The sequence below is a fragment of the Botryllus schlosseri genome, chromosome 15 (genome assembly GCF_051294905.1).
Source record: "Botryllus schlosseri isolate E-star chromosome 15, Bs_hap1, whole genome shotgun sequence".
NCBI lineage: Eukaryota > Metazoa > Chordata > Ascidiacea > Stolidobranchia > Styelidae > Botryllus > Botryllus schlosseri.
The window spans coordinates 3,553,967-3,575,360 of record NC_137250.1 but is presented as its reverse complement, the minus strand read 5'-3'; the positions used below and the strand labels follow the sequence as shown (position 1 = coordinate 3,575,360).

The 21,394-nt window shown below is 40.3% G+C and overlaps 1 protein-coding gene across 1 annotated transcript in view; it reads left to right on the top strand.

Moving 5' to 3' along the window:
• Positions 1-12,673: 12,673 nt before the first annotated feature.
• LOC145457954 (uncharacterized) overlaps positions 12,674-21,394 on the top strand; it is a 54,176-nt gene continuing 45,455 nt past the window's right edge. The window contains exons 1-2 of the mRNA XM_080336244.1: positions 12,674-16,227; positions 18,774-18,908. Coding sequence (XP_080192370.1) covers positions 15,981-16,227; positions 18,774-18,908 — 382 coding nt within the window. The 5' untranslated portion in view covers positions 12,674-15,980. The remainder of the gene's footprint in view (positions 16,228-18,773; positions 18,909-21,394) is intronic.

The window sequence follows — 21,394 nt, the reverse complement described above, 5'->3', positions numbered from 1 at the left end:
AACGGTATGACTAAACCATTCGATAAGTTTACGTTGCCGGAGCTGGGGCCGGAGCATCGGTATCAACTGACTCCGGAGTTTGGAGCCAGAGTTAACTCATCATAGAAGAGAGCTCCGGAGCCGGAGCTGAAGCAGTTTGAAATATGTGCCAGCTCCAAAGCCCTACCTCCAACACCCATTAATATTCATGAAATCTGGTTATCTATGATAAAAGCATTGACACCCTGATGCTGGCTAATGGATCAAATGTGTGACCCACCCTAATCTGTGGCGGGGAAAATGGACATTTGATCCGTTGTACCAAAATGATTTTAGTGATGTAAATTTGTATACCAAGATTTATTCTAATGTAGTAATTTCTAACCGGTGGGTAATTTAGGAGTTTCTGGTTGGGAATAGACTCACCAGTATTAACCTCGTTTATTAAATGTCTTTATTAAATGTCGATCGTATCTCTGATATTTAGGCCTATTGGCTCCTTTGCAATTCAGCAATTCGTATTATCAGCGTCTCCAATAGGCGAGAATCGACAGGACAGAGGCACGCGATCTCAAGCACATATACATAAAGGTTGTTATTCATTCGTATGCGAAATGGTGTAATTGAAATCACCTGATTCGTTATAATACGAGTCCATATGTATATGTCAAGTCGAGTCAAGTCGAGTCAAGTTGAGTCAAGTCACAATTCAAGTCCAGTTGCCTCTTCGAAGTATGAGGCATGATTACGTCGTGGTATTTTGCTAGCTGTCTGAAAAACAGATGAAGTTGTCATTGACTTTGAACCGATGAACGAATATACATATACATATGCACATATCCGTAGCACTGCAAAACTACGTAAGTAATTGCATAGCATCAGGTTATAGTTACCAGCCAAAATAGAGAATAGAGAAACAAATTGATAAGATAAAATACATTACCCATTTACAAATTTATATGATACAATTCTAGCCTGCGCCAATGGTTGAGGACTACATAAACTATATTCGAATTCAATTTCAATGAAACAAGAGATGTATTAAGGTAAGAACAGAAAGCAGAAATATACATTATTTCGGTTAAAGTACTTTACTATACTAGTTTACGACAACGTTAACTGTAAGCTTCGATCACTTCGTTTGCGGTCAATTTATTTGTGAGAGAAAAATGGAGGCGCAGTAAAACGGACGATCAGTGAATGTTTGGTCTCTCTCACGGGTTACACAAGCGTTTCGCGAACAATCCGAACATATGCAAGATACAGTGATTTTCATCGACACTGATTACTTGATGACTTGAAATTGACTCGTGAACTTTGGTCCGAGTCACGAGTCAATCCACATTTCTGATAAGCCGAGTCAAGTCAAGTCAAGTCATTTTAGCAAAGTGACTCGAGTCAAGTCAAGTCATACGAAAAAGGTGACTCAAGTCTGACTCGAGTCAAGTCATGCAATTATTTAAAAGTAAAGACTTACTTGAATTTTGGAGTCAAGTTCCAGAGGGAAAGTATCCCAACTTGATAAACAATGCCCAGAAATACAATTCTCTATTGTGATCCACTTATGTATGTTGAGCACCTTATAGCAAGATGGTCAGAATCAAAAAATCAATATCGCAATCGATTGACCGATGACCACCTCAAGCCACTACTGCGTACTGCATTCTCTGCAATTACACTTCGCTTTGACACAATTCTTGAAGCTCAAAGCGAATGACAAGTTGGACATTAAATTGATTTGTGTATTTTTTTCTTGTTAGTGTTGCTATTCGTCGGTACTTGCTTTCATGCGTTATAATTTTTGTTATACCTAATGAGTGTATTCGTGCGGCTCCAAACGTACTCTGAAATTTCAAATGCGGCTTCGACACCGAAAAAACTTTGGAACCGCTGGTTTATATGAACTTTCATAGTTCAAATAGCGGGGTTAACTATTCTGTCTTGCAGGCGTACGTAAGACAGTGTGAAGAAACAATAAAACGCCCTTTTCGCAGATGGACTTTCTACGATTTACAATCGCGTAGTATTACCGTATGGAGACATTGTAGCAAACAAATTCCCAATTGTAACGAGGCCTCTATATCATATGCATATGTTATGTAATATATCGCATGAGGTGAACGCTCTTACCTGGTCGCACATACAAAATAATAATTGACTGAAACCAATACTTTCAAGAATAAAGAAAACAAACCCGTGCATACTGCATACCGCGCGGACTATACTATTTTACTCTGTTATATTACTTAGGATAACACTCGATGTATGACAAAAGTTCATATTTGCAGAGTTCAACATTACTGAATATTAGGAAATGAAGTCCTGTCAATTCTAAACACCAGCTACAATTTGATATGGTCGTGCTTATATAATGTATATAGCCATGTATGTTTCTTGCCAACCTATACAGTACGTCAGATTTCAGGGCTATTCTTTCACGAGGCAGTCCAAGACAAGGATTTGTGAGACGATATGAAACGTAAATCCCTTTGCGCATTTACTCGCTACGCCTATTGCTACAAGATCGGATAATTTAAGATTCGCATTATTCCCCTTATCATGTCCTCATAATGATCGATGGATCTTCGCTTTGAAACCTGGGTATTTAAAATAAAAATCTTTTTCCGAAATTGCTGAATCTCTCCATAACTTTATTTGCTGATCGATTACATATCTTCGATGACTGAGTCGGCATGACCATGTTGCGATGAATGATCAAAATCAACTGCACGGCTAATTTTATTACTTTCTCGTCACTACAAAATATCACAGACAGCTTCAAAAACGTTTGCGATTACGCTCCGATCGCGATATGTCTTTCTGTGCGTACCTTCAGGGAGTGTGAAAAGAGGAAATGTATATCGTAAAGCTTCGAAACACAATTTGGATACATGATTGGTGCTTAACTGCTTATACTGCGAATGACTGAACAAGAAATGAAGCAACTTTATCTGGATAAGAGCATACAGTTCTCACTAACTGATCTCACCCTTAGCCGTACTCCATCAACTTTCATTAGGAGAGTTACACGGTTCGGTGATTGCGGTGTTGAGGGCGCATAAGCTACCAAAGGGATGAGATAAATATTTGTTTTGCAGCAGACGAGACTCGTTCTGTAAACCATTCGATAGGCTACGTTATGGGGATTACTCTATAACGCGATAAGCTCTTCAAATGTTCAAGGTTTAATCCGGCAGCGATTCGACAGATATCCGACAGTTAGCAGTTCCGGATTCAGAATGTTAGATACGTCACCAAGTCTGTTAAATTGTGTTACATAATCGAATTCATCCAGTTAAATCTAAGTGAAAATCGCCAGACATTGATCGACGTGGCCCGGGCGTCGATAGAACTAACATGATAGCCTTGCGAGTGTGCAGTGTACAGTGTAGAGTACTTGAAAGTTATATTTTGATGATGGATTTCGTGGTAGGCAAGTCTATATAATTTACAGTCTCGTTCGTCAACGGCCGCTAAAACTCCGACCTCGACAGTTAATGGCTATTATATACATATATATCATATATATATAATATAATATATGTATATGAATTGGCTCGCCTTCTCATTGATCAGCAGTTTATAGCGTCCCCAGACAGTTTAGTAGATGGTAAGTAACCTGCCTAGTGCATATGCGTCTTAATATATAATCAGTATAGTCACAGATGAGCAAATGTAAATACACCGATGGCGTGATCGATCCTGAAAGGATCCTACGCTTACTGAATGAGGTGTATGTCCTAATTACGAGAGTACGGACATGAAGTATAACTATAATTGATCATTTGATTTGAAACCGCATAGCGATAAATTTATGTCATTTCAAGCAACTCTATTCTCACAGAGGAAGTGTCACTACTCGTACTTATTCATGTAACGTATTCAGTATTGTTTCCAGACATAGTTGCAGAAAATGATTTCCGTGGTAGCAGGGTATGGTATTTGAAAGTATGTGAGTCTAGTTTAGTTTGTAATCGAGCGACGGATCCATACACCAATACTCAACACATATACAGGTCCACAGCACAGCGAAGCTCCGCTTTGTATCCATAGATGTTATCAATTTCGAACTGAATCACTACTCATCTATACTCATACCTAACCGGCTCGTATCAAGTGCAAGCAGGGCAGGATATCTCGTTCCATATACAACGGGGTCAGTAATAGGTTCTATAGTCTATACATATGAAAACGTCACAGTCATAACGGAATGGAAGTATAGTCATAGGATTAAACTAAACTTCAGGAAGTAGTTATCCAGAGGGTGTTGTGATATTTGAGAATACACCATTGTAAAGTGAAACTAATTGGAATGCAATATAAGCTAGGAAACCTTCGAGGTTTTTGCAGACGCAGTGACCTACATCTCTGTTATTGCTGTTACAATTGGAAGATAGCCTATACCGAAATGTGATCACTTACCATGATTAGCCTATACCTCCTGCAATCTGGTACGAATTCACAAAAACTAGAACAGTAACCTCCACACACAGATCTTCGCAGGTATAAGAGATTCAAGATCGTGCGTCCATTTGTCCCTGTACCACTGTACAATTATATGGACTGAATTCATCAATGACTGTCTGGATCTGTTGATTTCAAATTATGATAGAGTAAAATCTAAGGTGATAGATCAGCCTAATTCACGAAACGCAACTGTTGGTAAATTGCTGGATGCTAGATCTTTTACAATAGACGCTATTACGTCACACGAATCAGTGACCTCTTCGCTCGAAATTTCCATGGCGTATCATTAGTCACTTCATTTCATCCGGTATTGGAAATGCGTTTCAACTTCGTGAGATAAGCAGTTATGCACAGTTGTATATTTTCGATGCAGCGCACAAAATTAGTAAGTCGCCTACCGAGCAGCGACTGAATATCAACTACTGTGTGATGTGACGCAATCTGTGTTTGTTTCATGAAGATTGTTAAAACTGAGAAGTGCTCGAATTTGGTTGGAATGTGACGAGTTGTGTGCTCTCCGCATCATCAGTATGATTGCAATTCTTCGATAGTGCGTCTAGTACGGCAATGTATCTGTTTACAGCTGCATAGTGCGATCAGATTACTATCGCTAGATTGAATGCAAATGGCGCTAGTAGTAGTGGTATTCACTATCCAGTAAGAACTGGTACAAATACGTATGAACTTATATGCTATGTTTACAGTGATTGGTTTAGAGAAGCAGTGAGTCTTCAATAAGTGCGTTGTGAATTCATTGGTAGCATTCTCTTGGTAGCGCAGGTATGCAAACAATTTTCGGTGCTCTCTGTACTAATTCCGACGCTTTTATGGAGTAATTTTACCACACATTGGGTGGTTCCGGGTGAAATCATTGCTGCGGTGCTGCCTGGTGGGTTTTAACACATTAGCTCGGTAATTTCATTCAGTGTATTAGTTTCAAGGCTGAACTACGGTTAGTGTTCCTGACAGTTGGTATACAATACTTATCGTGATAGGAATGGTTTGGTTCGTTAATAAAATCTGGAAGGGGTGTGCAGTTGTGCACTGTGCAGTGTGCAACCAGCGGCCCGCAGAATATAAATGTCCATCAGGAATAGTGATCGGCCTGCGAAATGGGTTCTGGTTTAGCCTAATCCGATGTAGTGGAGATCAACGCTAGTGGGCTATGAGAACGGATTAATATGACACTAAAATATGCCCATGATGAAATTCGATAGACTTCACTCGGTATCGCGGACATTATTTGCGCCTTCATCCTATATGCTTTCAACTATTCGAGATATTTTGTGCAGTTCGATGTTGAATTTCATTGAGAAGCCTCACCCACGTCAAAACCAATTCTAAACGAGGTGACGGGCTTTGCAACTAATGAAAATATCTTGTGTGGCCTGCTGTTTCGCGGCGTCATCTATGTCTGGCTGAGTTGACAAAAAGGTTGCACCTCTGGTATAGGCAGGCCGTGTTATTTTTGGCATTTCAGGAGCCAGATGCCAAAACTGCCAAAAATAAAAATTTGAAAATGCCAAAAATAAGCAATTTTTGGCATATGCCAAAAATAACGCGGCCTGCCAAATAGTGTATTTCGTTCATGGTGTTGTGTTAACAGGACCGCGTTACAAGCGAGAAGAGCGTTTGTGAAAGGCAGGTTTCTTAATCTGGGTCCAGCCCAGCCATTAGGGGTGAAAGCATGGTGTACTAAATGGTGTGGGCACAGCGTGATTGAACGGCTGACTGCATTTGGTTTACGACAATTTTACGACATTTTTGACCGGCTTGTCGAGCACTAAATTTGATAAAACGGGTATCAACGAGAAGCTGCCGCAGTACTGATTATTAAAATATAAATTATATTCTGCTCATGGAACTGGAACCCCCAAAATCAACCACGATTTTTGCATTGTGATCGAGTTGAACATTGTGACGCAACAAACTGTTTGGCTATTTCTGAGCTGCATAGTCTCGTTTTGCCAGACAGTCTTGATGCGTCAATGTTCTTAAACAAGCTAACCTTCCCAGGACTCTTCCATACGAGTTGGTAATATTAAAGCCACCTGAAGTGACAAAAGTCCTCCGAAAATATATCGGTAGACTGAAGGAGAAATGATAGTCGGGCTACTAAATAGAATGTGTTGAGAGACAACACAGGAACCTCCTGGAAAAGGATCGGGAAGAAAAGTCTTTCCGCGATGAGATCGATGGCACTGGCGAAGTGATATCTTTTCATGATGCATGGAAGCCGGTTCGGCCCTCCAAAGATTTTGAAGCTCTGAAAACCTCTTGTGGATGACTGGCAACATTCTTTCCCTCAACGGCTACTGTTGAAGCCGATATTTCCCAGATTCGCTGGGCGAGAAATGAATTTAGGAGAAACTTGGCTGACCTGAGTTTGGAAGCACTGTTACAGTGCAAACGATTTAAGTCTATTCAACAGCTGTAACAATCAGCTGTTGAGCGTGTTTGTTAGGCTTTTCTTTCTTTTTTTTGCTTATTGGCACCGAGTCCGATGGATACTGCACATTTTGTGGTCTCGTTTGATATTATTAACCTATGAAATCGTTAGGTTTTTTTTCTTCTTATTGTTTGTTGGCACTGATTATACGTGGATGCTGCACATTTTGTGGTGTCTTTTGACAAACTAGCCCAAATAAAGCGTTTTTGTGAATAATTCGAGGCGTAAACTATCTATTTAGAGGTCGATGCCAAAACTGCCAAAAATAAAAATCGAAAAATGCCAAAAATAAGTTATTTTTGGCAGTTTTGGCATATGCCAAAAATAACACGGCTTGGGTATAGGGTATTAACAGCGCAGCAGGCTTCGATTCGTTGTAAATTACCTAGTGTCATTGTCAGTGTGCTTAGAGAAGTGCGGATAAATACAATAGAACTGTGGATTATACTATTAGACAAATAACTCACTTTCACTTGCCTGCTACGTATAGTTATTTTCGTCTCTTCTCGGGAATAGCGCTTTTAATGCTACGTCGACATCGTCGTCAAGTCAATATGGCTTATATGGTGCGAGTAGCGGTAATCACTTACGCGAATTCCGTTTTACAAATATAAATTTCGATGCGTCTCAAGAGCAATATTAACCGAATAAGGAGAATTGCTACTAAGGCACTGGTTCTTAAGCGATATTCCCGGGAACCCCATGGGTTGCCGGAGGCACTCTAAGGGGCCCCATGAAGGTCACGACACACACTCAACTCATACCAGTTGATCGCAGCGCATCAAGTAGCTCGATTTACGTTTTTAATCTTATGATTAGCAAACCTGTACGAACTGTAGTGTACACTGGGGGTGTTCAAAATGCCTTCTTTCTCTAATTGTACTGGCTACTTGATAAAATTTTTAGGTTACCTAATTAAAGCCGTCTCACCAAATTTGGTTTAATTCCAACCAGTAGTCGCATTGCTACAGGAGAAGAAAGTTATTTATTTATTATTATATAAAATAAATAAATAAAATCATAATTTTCTGTTCACCCCAAGAAAATATTATAGGTTGTCTATAGAAACCATGCTCATGAAATTTGACTCAATTCGAAACATTGGAAAGAGTCATTGATGTTCAAAATTTGTTCGATGTTCAAATTTTGTGAGCATCGTCTCAATAGACAACCTAACAATTCCATGGGAAGTAGCCTACATAAAGTTTAAATAAGTTTCTTCTCTTGTGGCAACGCGGTTTCTGGTCGGAATTGAACCAAATTTGGTGTTCAGGATTTAATTAGGCAACTTGACAATTTTATCAAGTAGTCAGTACAATTTGCGAAAGAAAGTCATTTTTGAATTCCAACCATTCACTGGTTAAATTGTCAGGTTGCCCTAAAAAAACGCAGCACACCAAATTTGGTTCAATTCTAACAAGTATAAGACTCCGCATATCCGAGCAAGGATAATCCTAGAATTATCAACGAAAAACTAATTTAACTCCGCTTCTACTATCTATATGGAATTGAGTCAAATTTGTTCTGCATCGTCTTTGAAGACAGCTCAAGAATTTCATTGGGTTGACAGAAAAATTTGATTTATTTTTAATTTTCCGTGATAAATTAAAATTTTTAATTGGATCTGTCTGATACTTGCTAGAATTGAACGAAATTTGGTGTGCAGCGTTTTTTAAGGGTAACCTGACAATTCAATCCGTGAATGGCTGGAATTCAGAAAAAAAGTTATTTTTGAACAGCCCTATTGTACACTTGTTGTACACGGCCGAAAATTCGTACGAAGAAATATTTCCGATAATAACCATGGCAACTGTCTCCTAGGTAATAGCTGTTTTCAATAATTGAACAATCAACTTTAATTTAACCGCGAAGAAAATTCATGCTGTCACAATCGCAGATCGTAGTATCTTGTATCGGCAGCGGGCCGTTTCATTCAACAAACTGACGACTGACTGCCAATAACGCGTATTCGCACTAAGAGGCAACATATAACATCGTACACGCCACTTATCTGATTCACATCGCGCATAACCTTAATCGACTTTGTGCGTCCCGAGTAGCAGTTTTTAATCGGACGACGGGCATGATCCCGGATCATCTAACTCAGTGTTTCTCAACCCCGAGTCCGCGGACTCAAATGAGTCCGCGGAAGGTGCTTGGTGAGTCCGCGAACACAGGAATTTTCAGTAACTTAATCGGCTCGGCACACTTTTTCTTCACTTCCGATATGATTTCGGAACATGTAATTGACAGACGTACGGGGCTCGTTCACTTTCGGACCAAAGTCATTGCAGCCTTACGGAGAAAATAGCTTTTTGGTCCGAAAGTGAATGAGCCCCGTCCTAGTCCGGTTTCGTTAAATTCCGATTTGAGGATTAGGCTGAGTGATTTGCAAAATACCTATTTTGAAATGTTAGTAACCTTAATAGCTGTCATAAAAAATGCATAGATACCTCAAATATGTGACTGGCGGCACTCAACTTCAATAGTGCTTTCAGAACTACATTCATTGCAGTAGAATTTATTACCTCGGTGACTTTTCGGGTTTCCCTTATCAAGAATTAACGGCTCCATAAAAAGGATAAAGACTTTGTATACAATCTTTCAATATTCCATTAATATATTCCGCTGATTGTCTGTGTAACGTCTTCTGAGTATTGTATAATTTGATTCTCTATTATCCCTTTATTATGACTACCGGAGTACCGGTACAGCTGACTTTGACCAGCTACCGTTCCTTTTTATCATTGCATTGTTACGTCATATTTTGCCAATTTGGATTTTGTTTGAATTTCGTTCTATATGCTTCTTATTGTGCCGTTACCTCTTGTTGATAAGGGGCATACGAAATTCCTGCAAGGTAATAAATTATACTGCAGTGAATGTAGTTTTGAAAGCAATATTAGAGATACCTCAATAAGCGATGTTTGGCCACGTACATTCCAAACGTAAGAATAACGAAACAGCACCACTACAAATTGATCAGCATTCCAAGCATTATTGGTTCTCCTGAGATTTTCTGTGTCTTGGGCAAACCAGTTGCTTGAAAGTATCACAGGCAAAACGGGTATGCTTTGCACATCTGTCGCATCATCCTGGTTTGATACCAATCACGCCAGGTATAAAACCCCTTGCCCCTATTATCGTCAACTGGAATTTTTCAAAATGCCCTACATTTATGTTCGAGGTAGCCTATTGCTAAAATTGTCATAAGCAATTCTATCACGGTCATAAACTCTACAATTTTGGTCGGATTGACTTGAATTTAGTACGAATGGACTCGGAATTTAATGCTGCGTGTTCACTATTAACAATTTTCATACAGAATATGCCAGGTATAAACCCCTGGGATAGCTCTTTATACACACGTATGCGGGACCGTAACTGCCGTACACCAAACCCCCATAATTGAGGGGGAACCTCGACGGGGGGCCAAAACTATTCGTGAATTAACATAAATTGTAGAGTGTTTTTTGAAAATTTATGCAACTTTTTAGAAAAATGATATCGATATATCATATTCCGAAACGTCTCACTCAGCTCGACCGATAAATCTGACTGCATGAGCAGAGATAGCATAAAAAATTTACACCTATATATATATATATAGATGCAATCCCCGATCATGTTGACCGATTCAATCATGAATTATGGAATATTTTCGCGCCTCGCGCGGTTTATTCGAAACAAAACGACTGAATGAACGGTACAAAAATTTCGCTGAGAAGTAGCGGTAAAAAGGTATCGGAAGGGGGGGTCTGGGGGTTAAGCCCACCAGAAGTTAGGTTTATGGTCTGTGTGGCCCAAGACCAACGTTTTGTTATTGGGGGGGGGACTGACGAGTTGCTGTTACGGTCCTGCACGTAGGCACATTGCACAGGTTTCCGGCGCGATATACGCTGAGTGCTGGTAATTGATTATGGCGACTTGTTCACTTACAGCAGGGCTGGCCAACCTTTTCAGCCAAAGGGCCACATTCGATCGACGAAATATTGCGCGGGCCACTAGCCGCGCTAAGCGCGAAAATTTTTCGAAGTTCATAGCTCAATAATATTATCACTTGACTATATTGCGGGCCTGCAGTATATCGCCGAGCTCAGTTTGCCAGGACTGGACTATTCAGCGCCTGGACATATCAATTTCGAATGCTTCGACCAACATGCGTCAATCGTTTTGTGCCTAGGTTTCATATGGTCGACGGTCTTTCTGCGAGCGCAAACGCTAGGTCGTATATGTTGAACGACACTGTCTCGTAACCGAGAACATAGTTAGACTCAATCTGATACATTAGGCGTTCTTTCATTTTCACAAAGGGGTAACAATATTAAAAGCAAGAAATCGAGTGACAACATGTTGCGCGAAGCGTGTAGAAAATATTTACTTTTGATAAATTTATCGCAAATTATTCTGCTTTATTGTAGTGTACGAAGATCTACCAAAGTGTGAATGGCTCATGGAGATGCCAATGCGTCGTTACTGATATTTGAGTCATAGCATCTCAAGTGTTGCTTCCAAACAAATCAAATTTTTGGTTGGCCTTGCAAGTTCACAATCTGTGCAATTCATTTTTTATAACATTACCAATTTCTGAAATTACCTCGCGGGCCACTCAAAACCTTCTTGCGGGCCACATGTGGCCCGCGGGCCACGGGTTGGCCGGCCCTGACTTACAGACTATTTGGAAAATTACAAATCGTAGGGACATGTGCTAATCGCAGAAACAATCTATAGTTGTCTAATATAAGTGGAACTCGAGATGTGGACTGCAATACTGAATAGTTGCTTGAATTGCAAAGCCGACAGATGTGGAAAGACAGATTTAAGAAAGCTTCCTTGACTCAATTTTAGCTCATTTTTTGTTGATACCGTATTACACTCTCTTGGACAGAAAAAAAAATATTTTTCAGTAATATATAGCTTGAGTCCGCGGGTATGCTGGCGAGCTTGAGATGAGTCCGCGGGTAAAAAAGGTTGAGAACCACTGTTATCTTTATGATATCCGCCATCCACGGTTCACTTGAAACTAGCTAATTGGCATCACGCTATTTCGCTTCGACCGGGCAACACTATGGCCCTTTCCAAAGTCAAACCTTGCATTTTTGAACTGGTGGCTCAAGGACATCAGCCGAAGTCACACGGATTTTCATTAGATTTTTCGAATTTCAAGAAAATGACGTGAGTAAAGTTGAGACACCAAAATCCCGTTTCCCGATTCGAGTCATTACAACGGTAGTAACGGAGCAGATCTGTAGATAGATGTATATTGTGAAAGGTTTTTGTTTTCTATGACGCAACGAAAATTTGGGGTTCTCGAAAGCTGTGCTACTGAAATGTTTTGTATGCGCTTCAGTGGTCTCTGGTTGGTAAATTGTTACTATGCGTATGTATCAGAGATGAGCGGATTGGAAATATCCATGTCCTAGTCCAATCCAAATCCAAAGCTTCAAATCCTTATCCAAGTCCTAATCCAGAAATGTTGTTTATTTCAATCCTATTCCTACTCCGATATAAACTTAGAATTCCTCTTAGAAAGCTTATATCTTATGCCTATACATCTGTAACGAGACATAAATCGCATAATGAGTGCCACAGTACATTAAGCAACTTTGATAGGGCGAAAAACGTTGTAGACATTCGCCACAAGACATCAATCTCCCAGAAAATCGATAAATTCAATCCTAATCCTAATCCATTTAAAAATAAATCTGAAATCCTAATCCAATCCTAAACCAACAAAATTTCACAAATCCCGATTTCACAAATCCTAATCAAAATCCATGCTCATTGCTCATATCTGGTATGTATATCATGAAAAGACTCCTTATGTTGAAGAATTCGTCGAATTGATGGGCTGAACGTGGCACGACACGTGTGCCATTAATTCCAAGCATTCACAAGCTCTCACATGTCTTTTGCGGTGCAGTACAATTACTATTTCTCAAATTTAGATTTTTCTAATAAGGCAGTTTCGGAATCCAGCAGTAGACGTGGTCGATCAGGTAATGAGAGATTACAAGACATGATCGATTACCACCATCCAAGCTATGATATTGTTATTGGTATAGTTATCATCTTGTTCCATTTCCCAACATATTCTCCATTATGATCGGCTGGTATTCAACTCAATTGTTCGGACGTGATCATCGTAGTGCCGTAACGTGATCAGCAACGCATGCTAAGCACTATAAAAGTACTATCACTTTGGTTTTGCTTGTCTAGTCTATTTATCGGTACTCGCGCGTCCTCACCAGATCCTATTAATATCAAATACTCGAGGGCCTGCGTAAATAACAGGTAAATAATTGATGGTGACCAAAAAATCGTCCCGTCGTGTATCAGTAGGCAGGATGGCGAAGAATATTTCTCTTATCAGTGACGCTGCGAGGCTACTAACGATTGAACCCCGTCATTGAAGAAATGTGATCACATGCACATTTTGTTTCCTTCAGATTCAAGGAATTGGACCATGGCAAATATTGATTTTCCGCTGTATAAGGGAACGGAGAGTGAGGTATACCATTGCCATTGAGATTTGGGCTGTTAACTGCGTCCTCAAAGGCGCTTTCGAGTTGATAGTCGTAAATTACTGATATTTGTGTTGGGAATTGAATTGTAATAGAACGCATATAAATGTATAAATACGAATATTCTGACGTAAGTGATTGATATTTGTCTCCCTCCGTCTCAGATTACTTTTTCTGTGACACGGGGCCAGTTGTGCCTCGCCAGCGCCAAGACAAAGGTGGAGAAGATTATTAGTCTTTTAGGCGCCGATGGAATTCGGATATGAAAATTTTATAGCGTTGGACGCGTGATAAAGTTGGTGTAGTATTTGCTGGCCGGACATCCTATTTTCGTATCGTACCTTGGCGAGAAGCATAGAAATCTACTGTATGCGCAAGGTGTATTTTGGCAATAATTATTTTATATTTTCAACGCGCTAAGCTGGTGTTGTCAGGAGTTACATTCAGTCAATACGGTGAGACTTGATCATAACTATTGCGATCTTGTGGTGTTTTGAGATGACGGAAATATATAATAATAACGAAGCAAAACAGACTAGAACGGGAACTAATTAGCATTTATCGCTATTGCTACATTATTGTATACTTATACCGAAACAATAATGGTTTCGTAAGTACACAAGGATCAATTCAACAGATAACGCTGGGCATGAATCATTAGTGCTGTAAAATGTGAGATCATATTTAGAATATGTGACTCGCTAGAGATACAAAGCGCAATATATAAATATATTTATATCTTTTAAATCATTGATAAAAGACTTCTATTCGTTAAAACGTATTGGCATCGGTACCAAATTTCACCGCAGAATACGATGTGCGTTATTTATTCATATTGGTACTAAAGTGGGTAGCACAGTGAAGCAACTTGACCAATCGTTAAGGTGACGCGTTATTCTTATTGACCTTGAACGATGTCTGCGATATGCGTCGTAGTTACAAACGATATTGAGGTATAAGCCGTCTATTTTGAACGTGTGTAGCGGGACCTGATATGCAGCACGTGTCGTAACCGATGAAGTCATTTAGCTCAGATAGTTCAACATTTTGGCACATGAGAACAGATCCCCTCATTCTAGTAGACTACCGGGTAATATGAGATGGTGATATGCAAACATGGTATGATTTTCACTTTCGTCATCAGATCAATTTCCATACTTCAAGTAGTGACATGACGACCTGGTATACCGCTCGTTAGAGCTTCGTCGTTGCGAATACATATGTGAGAATTCAAGTGATACTAGCTTTGGATGTTGCCGTCATCACAAAGCATTTTACTGACCAATAGTTTTTTTATGTTACCTACATATGATTGAGTTGGGGTATGGTCTAACAATGCGTTAAATTAGCTTGAAGTTGGTCGGATCAAAACCGACGTCCTTTATCGTAAACTTAGGGAATGTGACAAGACTTATCCACTCATATAGAGTGTTTAACGCAGGGCCGGCCAACCCGCGAGGTAATTTCCGAAATTTATAATATCATCAAAAATGGATTGCACAGATTGTGAACTTGCAAGGCCAACCAAAAATGTGATTAGTCTGGCCGCAACACTTGAGATGTGATGACTAAAATATCGGTTCCGACGCATTGACAGATCCATCAGCCATTCACATATTGGTATATCTTCGTACACTACAATAAAGCAGAATAATTTGCGAGAGATTTATCAAAGGTAAAACTTTTCTACAAGCTTGGCGCATCATGTTGTCACTCGATTTCTTGTTATTAATATTGTTGCCCTTTTGTGAAAATGGAAGAACACCTAATGTATCAGATTGAGTCTAACTATATTCGCGATTACGAGACAAAGTGTCGTTCAACATATGCGACATTGCGTTTGCGCTTGCAGTAAGACCGTCGACTATGAAACCTACGCACGAAATGATTGACACATGTTGGTCGCAGCTTTCGATATCGATATGTCCATGCGCCGAATAGCCCAGTCCTCGCAAACATAGCCTAGCGATATAGAACAGGCCCGCAATATAGTCAAGTGACAATGTTATTGACCTATGAACTTCAAAAATTTTTCGCGCTTCGAGCGGCTAGTGGCCCGCGCAATAGTTCGTCAATCAAATGTGGCCCTTTGGCTGAAAACGTTGGCCAGCCCTGGTTTAACGTATGTTGCCGCGTGAAATTATCATCATGTAGAGCTTGCGATGGCTTTGCTGGAGATTGTGCTCGGTTCTGATGACGGTCGTTGCGAAATAGTAATAGTATCACATCTGTTATCCTAACTATCATACCAACCTACCAATTTATGGTAGATCATGTTACGGAAAGGTCTTATATGCTTCACATGTGCAAAATATATGTAGATGAAAATACCAATGCCACCGTATATATATAATTCTTGGTAAATGCGTTGACTCTGATTCCTCATTTCTCACAATATACAGTGCGCATTAAACACTCAATGTATGTTTAGCAATTAGCATATAGATGGCAGATTTAGGAGACGTGATTGTTATTATACAACAGAGCACCCATTGTACAACGATGTGAAGGTGTGAATTTCCTCTGATATCTTTAGACGCTTAATTTATTTTTCTATTTATATGGTAAACGATGTAAACGTTGACGAGCTGGTGCTCGCGATGGCAGGATCCATCGATTTTGATTCGGGCAGCGATGTGGAGCCAGTTTCTTGGCAAGAGGACCTCCAATCGTACCGTCTTCACATCGCATTTTTCGTCGAATACAGCCGAATCTCCCCGTCTTTGAGGGTGTATAAAATATTCGACCAAGAAGATCATGAAGAGATCAATAATCCGATGCTGTACCCGACCAATTCAAGACGCATGAGTAAGTAGAATCTATTTGCCTTGACGAACTTGTGATATTGAAGTACAGTCATAACGAAGACAGTTCACTTCAGGTTATTTTCATTAATTTTGCTAGCAAAACGCAGCAAGATTTCTATACGACGAAAGGATAGGAAGGTGTCAAAACGACTTGGAGTAGTCTTTGAAACCAGACACGCACCAGGGCTAGGCGGTGTAAAGAAGAGCCACTCTGAATGAAAGGTAATAGAAGATAACATGAAAGGTGGTGAGGTAGCGTTTTTGTATAACTCACAGCCAGGGCCGTAACTGCCGCACCCCAAACCCCCCAGTTGGAGGGGGCCCGAGCTCGAAGGGGGCCCAAAATTATTTCATGAATTAGCATAAATTATAGAGTATTTTTTGAAAATTTGTGCAACTTTTTCAAAAATTGTCCGCGCTGCGCGCGATTTCGAGTTGCCAAATTTCTTTATTATTGGGTACTTTTCCCCCCAAGAAAAAATACGCAACATTTATAGAAATGGGCATATAAGCGTTGGCCATTACCGCGCCACGACGATCCAAGACGTATAAAGTCTTAGACCATGCAATATGCGACTCCAAGAAGTGTGCCAGAACGATCGGCAGCGAGAAAACTTCTGCCGAAAGGGACTGCCCTCATACTGACCGAAAACTTCGTCATATATACAAATTACACATAGGTTTGATTGTCCATAGGCGCCTACATGACTGGCGCCGAATGTCTTGGCAACCTGAACCTCACAAGACAAATACCATCCCACAGAGAAAAATTATATGGCAATGAAGAAATACCAATTTGAAAGCGTGTGTACTTTTAGTTTAGTACGTTTGGGCAATTCTGTATCTTTTGATATAGCAGACAGGGGGTCACGAAATAACATCATGTAACGAAGTCATGCCAACGGGTACGCCCGCCCGAATGTTTAATTATTATTTACGGGCTCTATACTTTCGAAGACACCTCACTAAGCTATACCGGTGAGTAGAGAGGGCAAGAAATTTACAGCAATATATATGCAATTCCTGATCTTATTGACCAATTTATCATGAATCATCGGAAATTTTCGCGCATAGCGCTGGCTCACGAAACGGTACCACTATAACTTCGTGGTAAAAGTGAACAACGAGATGGGGGACGGTTTATCACGTAATGGAAGCCTATGACTCAAGTTTTTTGGGGGGCCTGACGAAGTGCTGTTTCGTTCCTATCAACGGGTATACACCCGGTGATCTTTAACTATTATTGAAGGTTCCTACCTTTTCAAACACACCTCACTCAGCTCTACCGGTAAATCAGATTACGTGAGCAGAAAGAGAGTAAAAATTAATAGCAATATATATGCAATTCCCGATCATATTGACCGATTCAGTCATGAATTATAGAAATTTCTTCGCGCTTTGCGCGGTCAGCCGAGTGAAGCTGACAGACTAAATGGACACGCAATGTAGATGAGAGGTAGCGGTAAAGAGCCTACAGCCTGAGGGGGGTCTGGGGGGCTTTATCACCCTATGGGGGGCCCAAGACCAACGTTTTGGGGGGGGGCCTGACGAAGTGCTGTTACGGCCCTGCTCACAGCTGCAACATCAGTGAGTTGCGGGTTCGAGTCCGACCGAGGTAGACGTGTTGAAGGTTCCTCCAGGTTCCAACTCGCCATCTCATTCGCAGAAGCGGTGTTTTAGAAAAGGCAATAACTAGACCGTACTACTAGTCGGCAGATGCAGAATAAAAAATAAAGAAAATCGGCCTGCTGTAAATGACCCTTTTAGTGCACTTAACGAATACCACAAACAACCATATAACACAAAAGTGCAAGCGACGAAATCAGCTGGCGTGTGACGCCGGACATGGTTGATACGTCCGATTTTAGTCCGGTAATTTTGAGCGCTGATTATATCAGTGGGTTTTAATGCAGGGCAGAATAGTTTTTCTTTTTATTTGGATATATTGGAAGAACTCCCACTGCATTGGAATGCCCGAACATCACAACAAACACATAGTTGGTTCGGGATGACTGTGGCAGAAATCCACATCATGAAAGTCATTTATTGTACAGCACTGCCTAAAGGTAGTATTATATCTCGTCAGAAATGTTCACTACCACCTCGAATTCAATTATGTAATAATCTCTCTGTATATGATATATATGTGTGGTTAGTAAATGACACAACAGAATCCCGCTTTTAAATTGTCAGACACTGTTTTCAAAATTTAGGTGAACATTTTATCATGTCGAAGACATATCTGTGCAGCTCGTGCCGTGAGGTATCAGCACGATGCCGCCTTAGAAGTATTCAAACACAGTCTGCGTATCTTGAATGTCGCATGGAAACAGAAATATCGGCCATAATCCAAAATTCAAGCCGAAAAAAGTTCGGGCGGATATGTGCATTGAAAGCACTATTCGGAGTTTTCAAGATGAGTTGAGCGCAAAATCCACATTGGAAATATCGCAAGGCCTTATGCGACGACAAAGGCTAAACAATCTATAAACATGGATATCACTGGTGTGCGGAATACACAAATTCTTAAGTCTTTTTTCCTTCCAGATGCAGTCGTTGATAAATTGCTGCGAAAGGGCGAAAGGAACTATAAGCGATTTTTGGACGCGCTTTCAAAACTTTATGGAGACTTATATGACGTCATAACCAACAGGAAGGAGAGTCCTGAGATGATAGAACCACGTGAGTGTAGCACATGGATAACGTATATTACCGGAACTAGGGACTTGATTCCAACCTTCAAATGGATACTGCAATCTATAATTTTTTTGCCTCTCCATTTTGGGTTACGAATCTCTAGTCTCACTAGTAATACGCCATCAGAGCTTTGGACTGACATTTGTTCACTTAACATCATCATGCAACGAAAAATGCGTGTAGTATGTTATGTAGCACGTTTACATTTCGAGATTAGCCTATACACTCTTACGTATTACGCTCAATGGTATTGTGCGTCGGTCTGCACAAAATATGTATAAACAATAGTTTGAGTATGGGTATAGTATGTTGACTGATAATGTTGTGTCGCGCGTGTAGGTTAAGTAATGACTACAGCAACGGGAAAATGCTTCGTGCAAACGAATGTTTGTCCTTCTAATACGTTTTTATAAGATGAACTCTGCAGTTTGGAGACGACCTTGTAAATCAGAAATTTATTTTTATTTTGGAGTTCGCGTCTGGCAACATAACTACTACAATAGTGACCTCAACAGGTCGATGAGAAATCGCGCGTCGTATCTTCTGTGAATCTACATTACGATATGTGTTGCGAATGTGACATTCTCGTGGAATCATAATCCAGACCCAAATTGAGAATAGATAGGAGCTATAGTTTGTCCGTTTTATGTGTACAATAAATTAATTAGGCTTACCATATTTTGGAAATCTAAAAAGAGGACACTTTTTCAGAAATTTGAGACTTGCAATACCGGAGAAGAATTCTCAAAATTCGGTGAACTTTTCCCACTTTGCGATCGGTTAACTGAAAAAAAAAAGGTCAACTTTTCCGCTCAGAGCCCAAAATACCGTTTCTTCCTCCACATTGCCGGGTGGATGACTAAAATAAAAGGTCATCTTTTCGCTCGGAGCTCAAAATACCGTTTGAGCGTCACTGCTGTGCTAATTTACGGCATATCACTCGCATTTTGCTCTAAATATGACCAAAAATTTTCAAAAAAGAGGACAAAATCTCAAAAAAGAGGACAAAAGGGCGTCCTCCGAGGACACTTTCAAAAAAGTCAAAAAAAAGGACAAATCCTCTAAAAGAGGACGTATGGTAACCCTAAATTAATAGAATCGCTTACGCGTAAAATGCCCTGTAGGCCTATTCCGGCAAATTCCATTTGTATTAGCTTTTAGACGACCGGATGACCCGTTATGGCAAATATTGGCATTATCGTGATACTATATGAACACTTTCATTATCTAGAGCAGGGGTTACCAAAACGCGGCGCGCCAGGTAACATTTGGCGGCCCGCGAATATATATTAGCAACAACGCCGTAAGTAAAGCATTTTGTGATGCTGATATCGATATCAGTTTCAAAATATTGTTGTTGTTTCAAAACAAGCTATTCGCTTGTGCCTAACATCATTATTCCTCATTAGCTGAAACGGCGTCGATTATGGCAACAATAATCGATCGAGGGAGAATCAGCTGATATTAATAAACGTCGCCTTGACGTGCAATTGCCTTGACACTGCCAAGACCGAGACGCGTGGAAAACAGCTTAGTGCTTCCCCACAAGATCAAGCTTTAGGAGACAGCCTTTCAGCCAGTAACGTGTATCGCTAGCCCCAACAAATATCGATTCCTTAGTCGCTGATAAGCGTTGTCTGGTATCGTGCGCAGTTCATATTTAAAAATAAAATGAATTTGATAATGATGATATTTCTTGATTCATTTGTGCTTCTCTAATAAAATATTATTTGCTTTGCGGTAACTATATGCCCATCGCTCATGTTATAGAGAGCACAGCGTAGTACTGACGTAAAGTTTTTAAAGCGTGGTTGCTCAACTGTGTGGCTTATTTTGTCTCGACATTGCATTCTTGCGTCCCGCGGCCTCTACGGAATTCTAAAAGTGGCCCGCGATCCGTTTTGAGTTGGCGTTGTTTCTGACATGGTCTCAGTGCCGTCGGTGGACGATGGTTCCTTTTTTAATTTAATTTGTCGTGTTTTTTAAATCCGTAGTGCTACAAATATTGTACTTAAAATATAAATTATTGACTTTGCTTTGACGTGTCACATGGCGCGAATACGGAGTGACTCAAACATCCCACGTCCCCATACGCCAAGATAACTATGAAGCCCCGAAATAAGTGTTATATCCGTGCTGTTATGACATTGATGACGTCTCTCACGCTCATCAAAATGTTTGAAATACAACATTCGTTATAATTACCGTTCAAATGTTTGATTTCATACGTCAACGTGATCCGCAATGCATTTCATGTAATTTCTATAGTACATCGATATGATTGCAGTCACGCAGAGATAATAATCCAACAAGATAGCGTGATGGTGGAACCACCGACCTCTTCATTGGTAGAGGTGGATTCAATCCCCGGCCGGGTATGATCTAAGACCTGATCAGTAAAAGCTGTGTCCGTGACTTCCGCGCACGGTGATCAGAATACCCCGGATTGTGTTCGGGTTCGAGATATAGAT